Source organism: Macaca fascicularis, chromosome 5, assembly GCF_037993035.2.
Source record: "Macaca fascicularis isolate 582-1 chromosome 5, T2T-MFA8v1.1".
NCBI lineage: Eukaryota > Metazoa > Chordata > Mammalia > Primates > Cercopithecidae > Macaca > Macaca fascicularis.
The window spans coordinates 6397227-6404716 of NC_088379.1; the positions used below are offsets into that span (position 1 = coordinate 6397227).

General features: G+C 51.4%; 1 protein-coding gene across 1 annotated transcript; it reads right to left on the minus strand.

Annotated features, from left to right (window-relative positions):
- Positions 1-2870: 2870 nt before the first annotated feature.
- On the minus strand, positions 2871-6428 carry S100P (S100 calcium binding protein P). The gene is made up of 2 exons (XM_005554434.4): positions 6238-6428; positions 2871-3145 (listed from the first exon to the last, which is right to left on the minus strand). Exons 1-2 carry the CDS (start codon positions 6373-6375, stop codon positions 2996-2998), a joined length of 288 nt encoding a protein of 95 aa, XP_005554491.2. The 5' UTR covers positions 6376-6428; the 3' UTR covers positions 2871-2995.
- Between the last annotated feature and the right edge of the window lie 1062 nt (positions 6429-7490).

Genomic DNA, 7490 nt, shown 5'->3' on the forward strand with positions numbered 1-7490 from the left:
AGTACCTTTAACAATGAGCAGACGATGGTGCCCTCATTCCAATAAATTCCTTGCAGCCATTAAAACCTACTGTTTAGGGGCTGGCTGCATTGGTTCAAACCAGTAATCCCAGCATTTTGGGAAGCTGAGGTGAGAAGATCACTTGAGCTCAAGAATACCAGATCAGCCTGGGCACCAGAGTGAGATCCCTGTCTCTGCAAAAAAAACAACAACAAAACAATTAGCTGGGTGTGGTGGCGCATGGGTGTAGTCCCAGCTACTCAGGAGGCTGAGGTGGGAGGGTCACTTGAGCCCAGGAGATCAAGGCTGTAGTAAGCTGTGATCGCGCCACTGCACTCCAGCCTGGGCAACAGTGTGAGACCCTGTCTCAAAACAAAAGGAAACAAAACAACAAAATGACAACAGCAACCAAAAAAATCCCTACTGTTTGGGCCTGGCTTTTGCTTCATGCAGAACTGGTATAAACTCCAGAGAAGTGACTGTGGACTTTACCTCCAGGAACGAGGCATCTGCATCCTGCTCAGAAGACCCTGAACAGAAATCAATGACGGAGCACCATGGGAGGCTGCCGTCTTGGGGCAGGGAATTGAATTCCAAACCAGACGTAATCTCCCATTTGGTGCAGAGCAAGAAGCTAGGATGAAATGAAAGAAAGATTGAGGAGAGATGAAAGAAAGATTGAGGAGGGATGGACCCTGTTGTCTCCATAAGGAAAGGTCAGGAATTACCAAGACCCGTCAGAGATTACCCAGGAAGGACACTGGAGGAAGTGGCACGCTATTGTTTTCCTGCTCCAGTAGTCTGGTTCTTAGTCACAAAGCACAGAAATCTAGCCTAGGTGATTGATTTACAAAAGACTTCTTTCTTTTAAGAGTCCTGGAGGATGATGTTCATAGCTACATAGCCAGAAACCTCCCATATGGCACTGCTGTAAAACCCATAAGAGGTTTTTCAGGTCCCTGCCTGTTTGTGTCAGTTGTCCAATTCCAAGCCTGGGGTGAGAACAGAGTCTCGGAGAGCCCCGGTCAGGTGCCTGCACCCCAGCTATGAGACAGGCTGGGAAGTGAGAGCTCTGCCTCCCCGCAAAACTGATAAGCTGGGTGGTTTGTCATTTACAGGACGGCAGCTAATTTGTTAAACAGCAAGAAAAAAGAAAAACAGGCTGGGCGTGTGTCTCATGCCTGTAACGTCTACACTTTGGGAGGCTGAGGTGGGAGGATCATTTGAGCCCAGGAGTTCGAGACCATCCTGGGCAATATGGCAAAACCCCGTCTCTACAAAAAATTAGCCAGCCGTGGTGGTGCGTACTCATGGTCCCAGCTACTTGGGAGGCTGAGGCAGGAAGATCGCTTCAGCCCAGGAGTTTAGGATTGCAGTGAGCCTCGAGACCATCCTGGCTAACATGGTGAAACCCCGTCTCTACTAAAAAATACAAAAAATTAGCCAGGCATGGTGGTGGGCGCCTGTAGTCCCAGCTACTCGGGAAGCTGAGGCAGGAGAATGGCGTGAACCTGGGAGGCAGAGCTTGCAGTGAGCTGAGATCGCGCCACTGCACTCCAGCCTGGGCAACGGAGCGAGACTCTGTCTCAAAAAAAAAAAAAAAAAAAGATTGCAGTGAGCCACAATAGCACCACTGCATTCCAGACTGGGTGACAGGGCATGACCCTGTCTCTCAAAGAAAAAAAGAAAGGTTTCCATTCTGGCAGTCCACCCTTTTGTTTTCCCCATTATTAACTTTACTTCTCCCCCATTATTAGTTTTTACTTCATTTAAATGTGTGTATCTGCTCCCATCTAACCTAACACAACTCTCTCTCTAGCAAAAGCATTTGCAATCTGCAGTCCCTTCCCCAAAGAGGGATCCACCAAAGCCTCATATTGTTATTCCACCTCCAAGTTTAGGATCTTTTGGTGATAGACCTTCTCTAGTGAAAATGTCTTCAAACATAGGAAAAGGCTTTAAATGTTGGGTATCCAAAAAATGATAGGAGCCCTAAAACCAGATCCAGTTACCTGTCCATCATCCGAGACCTCACTTGAGTCGTTTTGGGTGCTCCCAACATTAGTGTCATGAAACTAAACACGGGTGATGTGAGCAGTTGTTCACTGATGATTCTAATACTCTCTTGGAATGCATTGTTTCTCTGTTGCGGTGTTTCCTGGTCTTTGTGGCAAAAATAGTATTGCATCATTAAAAGTACGTTACTTTGCCAGGTGCAGTGGCTCACACCTGTAATCCCAGCACTTTGGGAGGTTGAGGTGGGCAGATCACCTGAAATCAGGAGTTCGAGACCAGCCTGGCCAACATGGTGAAACCTCGTCTCTACTAAAAATACAAAAACTAGCTAGGTGTGGTGGCGGGCACCTGTAATCCCAGCTACTCAGGAGGCTGAGGCAGAAGAATCGCTTGAGCCCAGGAGGCAGAGGTTGCAGTGAGCTGAGATCACGCCATTGCATTCCAGCCTGAGGGACAACAGTGAGATTCCATCTCAAAAATAAATAAATAATAAAAGTATGTTACTTGAAAGAAACACGCTGCTTGGAGAGATGGAGGGGCCCAGGTTCAATGGGTGGCTACGTGACCGACTAAATGAATTGCTAAGTAGATGAATACATGGATGTGTGTACCCGAGCCTCCCTCGGGTTCAGGACATGGTGGCATTCACACGGCAGAAGATGGGACTGCGTCTCAGTGGGCACTCAGAAGATGGCCAACAAATGGATTCTTATCGACTGCCCCATCTTCTTCATCTGTCTCACCACTGTAGGCAGGCAATGAGTAATGAAATGACAGATTTAATTAGTGGATTCTGTTTTGTGGGGAGAGGACACTGAGGTTTTAAGGAATAGCCAGTTTCCGTGAGACCAGGATCATTTCATGAGCATTTATTCATCTGAGGTAGATGAGCAGGCTCAGTCTAGGGGAATAATTGCCAACAAACACTTTTGGGAAGCCTGGGGCCATGGCTCTGCCAGGAATCTGCCTCTCCAGGGCATCATTTGAGTCCTGCCTTCTCAAAGTACTTGTGACAGGCAGACGTGATTGCAGCCACGAACACAATGAACTCGCTGAAGTCCACCTGGGCGTCTCCATTAGCGTCCAGGTCCTTGAGCAGTTTATCCACGGCATCCTTGTCCTTTCCACTCTAGAGGAGAGAGAGGACCAAGGTCAGCAGCGAGGCCCTGTGCAGGCCTCAGCCTCCACCAAGCACCACTGTGGGCAGGAGCAGGGCACCCACATCTGCATCACCTTTGCTATCATTCAGGCTCAGGGCCAGGGCCAGCTGTGCATAGCAGACACATGGCGTTCCTGGCCTTATCTTGTGAGCTGCCTTCAGCTATCTGGCATGACATGAACTAATTCTGAATGTTATTAGAGCAAATGGGAACTGTGTTGTGCTCTGCGAGAAGGAGTTTCAGTTTTAGTTTTTGCAGGGGGTTGTCTTTGGATTTGTAATGTGCTTTACAGTGATGGCTGTTCTCAGGAAATGCGTCCAGTCCTTGCTCTTATATTTTTGTGCACTGCTAACGTCATGGGCATCCCATCTCGTGCTAGCACTGAACTAGCTGCTTACACAAACATGAACTCCTCAACACCACCAGGCATGGCAGAGGCATCGCCCTGTTACAGATGAAGACGATAAGGCCCAGAGGGCCCAAGGGGCCTGCCCTGAGGTCACACAGGGAGCCAGGGAAAGCCAGGGTTGAGTCCCAGGTGTGGAGCGAGCACGGACCACCCTGAGCCCTGTTATTCCTCTCTGCTTGGGTACCCTGGCTTGGGGTCCCAAGCTCTCAGGTCTTCTTTGAGAAGGCCAGGCCGGCAGGGCTCTCAGAGCCTGCCCATGTGATGGCAAAGCATTCTCACTATGGGACCAAGAGGGACCAGGATGCAGATCTGAACAGCAGCAGCAGGGGGTGCTGATGACCCAGCCCTGGGCCAGAGAGCCGTGTGTCCAGGTGGAAAAAAACAATTAAAATTGGTAGACACAGATCGTCTGACCAAGACACAACTGTGTGCATGAAAACCTTAGTGACAGCATGGTTTTTTAATAGCAAAAGTAAGGCAGGGAAGTATAAATTCAATAGCAAACAAATAGTGGTTTGGCCACGTCACAATACCCTGCGGCCATTTCAAGTGATGTTTACGAAGTTTGTAGCCAGTCACCTCGTATTTACAAAGCTCCAACTGTGGGGCCTGGGCTGGGCATGGAGGAGATAAGGCCACAAGGCCAGCCCAGCCCTGCCCTCAGGCAGACATTGTTCTCTGACTCCGACTCCAGCTTTGCTAGGCTTCAGCAGCATCTGGAGGCAGGGCTGAGAAGGACACCCGGGGCCTCCCTGAGGTGATTCTTTTTTTTTTTTTTTTTTTTTTTTTGAGATGGAGTCTCGCTCTGTCGCCCAGGCTGGAGTGCAGTGGCGCGATCTCGGCTCACTGCAAGCTCAATGCCCGGCTAATTTTTTGTATTTTTAGTAGAGACGGGGTTTCACCGTGTTAGCCAGGATGGTCTCGATCTCCTGACCTCGTGATCCGCCTGTCTCGGCCTCCCAAAGTGCTGGGATTACAGGTGTGAGCCACCGCGCCTGGGATCCCTGAGGTGATTCTAATGTAACACAAGTTTGAGGACCCCCAGCTTAGCCATTGCTTCTCAGAGTGTGTTCCCAGGACACCTGCGCTTCCCCACACCCCGGTGTCTTGGATCAAAGTCCTCATGGGTTCAATTCTCATCCTTTGATGATTATCAGAACACCCCGAGCCCCAAGCCCAAGTTCCCAGGATGGGGCTGGGGTGTTTAATGAACATCAGAGTTTGAGATTTTATGCTGTAATGTTAAGCTCACAAAGAAATTAAACTGCATATAAATCCCACTCACAGCAACGTTCACATGGGGAAAAGACTGGAAGGGAGAGGAAGAGTCTGTATTCCAGGGGGGATTTCTTCCCTCCATATTTATCTGTTTTTACATTTTCTACCAAAACAGAACTTTATTTTTAAAAGATATCTTTACAGAATTTACATTTAGAAAATAGAATGAGGCCAGGTGTTGGGGCTCACGCCTGTAATCACAGCACTTTGAGATGCCGAGGTGGATGCGTTGCCTAAGCCCAGGAGTTTCAGACCAGCCTGGGCAACATGGTGAGACCTTGTCTCTAAAAAAAAAATACAAAAATTAGCCGGCTGTGGTGACATGCACCTGTAGTCCCAGCTACTTGGGAGGCTGAGGTGGGAGGATCACCTGAGCCCAGGGAGGCAGAGGCTGTGGTGAGCCGTGATCCTGCCACTGCACTCCAGCCTGGGCGACAGAGTGACAGCTTGTCAAAAAAAAAGAAAGAAAGAAAGAAAAGAAAAGAAAAGCAGCAATCTTCCGAAGTGTTTCATGTCTTTGAAGTGATTCTAGGGCTGAAAATGTCAGGCTTTCATTTTCGATTATCAGCAGCCATGTGGGTCAGCCCCTTAGATGGTAGGTTGGCAGAATCTGGTGGGGCCCGAAGGGGAGGGGAAGGAAGGAAGGAAGTGGGGGAGTGAGAAAGAAGGAGAGGACAGCGGTCAAAGAGAAGGGGAAACGGAGAGGGGAAGGCTTCTGTTCAGCCCAGACGGAGGCTGCCCCAGGTGGAAGGAAGCTGGTCCTGGCCGCCCCAAGGGGCCTTCTGTGAGGCTCAGGCCAGTGGCTTCTCCCTGGCAGGGAGCCCAAGGGAGGTCCGCAGCTCTGCGCAGACAGGTGCCAGGATGGAGCCTCCTCCTGTCCTTCCTGCCAGCCCCACTAATACCAGGCAACAAGGGGCCTGGGGATGGGAGCAGGGAAGGCGGACAAGTGGGAGGTGGAGCTGGGGCGTTTATGGCCGGCAGCCTTGGAGGACAGCCCCGAAGGTTCGAGGGCTTGGCAAACTTGCAAACGGCGGCCCTGGATTGCATTCCGCCCCTGCCCCCACTGCACAGGTTTGAGCCCCACTCTCCCACCAGGCCTGTCACAAATACACTGGGGTCAACTCCATGTTTCAAGGATCAAGCTGACCATACCCTCTCCCTGCTCAGATGCTCCAGCGTCCCCTGCCTTGATGCCAAGGTGGGTCCGTTCCTTGGCTGGGCTTCTAGGGCATTTCAGGATCTGTCCCTCTTGCCTCTGAGCCCCTTGACTGCCGACCCGACCCCACCCCACCGCAGCTCTCGGCCCTCTGCCTGCCACGCCTTCCCCTTCTTCCCCAGGCCCTGCTGAGTCCAGCACTGCTGGCCTGGGCTCACCTGCAGGAAGCCGGGTAGCTCCTTCTCCATCAGCACCTTGAGCTCCCCCTTGGTCAGGGTCTGCGTGCTGCCCTCGCTGCCTGAATATCGGGAAAAGACGTCTATGATCATGCCCATGGCTGTCTCCAGTTCCGTCATGGTGCTGGATTCAGACAAACCTTCCTCCTGGGGGCTGGAAGGGCCGAGAAAATGTCGCACTGGCATCCTCTTGTGCTTTATAAGGCAACCTCATATTGACACAGAGGGTGGGACAGTGGGGTTGGGACATTCAGGAAGTCCTGCCCCTCCCCATTCATGTGCTCAGTTCTGATGAAATGCATCGTTGTGATGACCTTTCTGGAAACTTTCTCCCAGCCAAGGCCCATGGTGTGGGCTGCCTCCAGGCGTCCGCATTTTACAATGTTCACCTGTGTCTCGGGGCCATCACTGAGCCACCGTGGTGTCCTCATCCCTGGCCCTCCCTGGGTAAGCGGCCACGGGGTGAGTGTGTGAGGAGTGAGTGGTGACTCCGTGGCCCTTTGTGTCAACATCAGAGTGTTCTGGCACCAGCGTGCTGACACGAGGAGACGTCTGAGAGTGAATTCACACTGGGCGTGTGTGTGAACACGGATCTGCCCCGTCACCCCTTTCTTAGAACACCCTGTGTCCTTCAGAGGCCCAGCTTCCACCTCAATCACGCTGGCTCCTCCCCTGTGGGGCCAAATGGAAAACTCCCCTTCGTCCTCTGGGAGTTCGCTGAAAATCAGCGGGCAAAAGGCAGATGAATAGGAGAAGAGCATAACAGATGTATTTGATGGTTGCTTATGTGGCACAGCAGCCTTCAAGATGAAGACCCAAGGATCTGGGGGAAACTGTCCATGTTTACAAACATAAACACAGTTCAGCAAAGTATGGAAATATGATTGGACACAAAAGTAAGGCCGGACGCTCATAAACCAAGAGGAAAACCCGGCCGGACTCTCGTAGACCAGGAGGAGAACCCGGCAGGGCCTGTCGGGTCAGATTCCCTGCGGCCTTTCTGAGCAGCTCTCCTTCCTTCTAGGTGTGGGGTAGGCCCCTCTCTGGAATGGAGCTCTTATGACCTCCAGTCAAATAAAGCAGGCCAGGGGGTTTCTTTAGGCTGGTTTCTACACAGAAAGGGGAGGGAGTGGAGAACTGGAGTCATATTTCTGGGTTTTACGGCAGGGTTTGGGGAAGCCTCTCAGAGGAGAAGGAGGGGTTGGAGACAGGAGGGTGGGAGCAGGACAGAGAAA

What these genes read in the sequence shown, in the direction of transcription:
- S100P (XM_005554434.4), bottom strand. Translation starts at nt 6,375, where the DNA reads ATGACGGAACTGGAGACAGCCATGGGCATGATCATAGACGTCTTTTCC. An exon ending in AGCTACCCGGCTTCCTGCAG is followed by an intron (nt 3,146 to 6,237) that starts GTGAGCCCAGGC and finishes TCTCTCCTCTAG; the next exon opens with AGTGGAAAGGACAAGGATGC.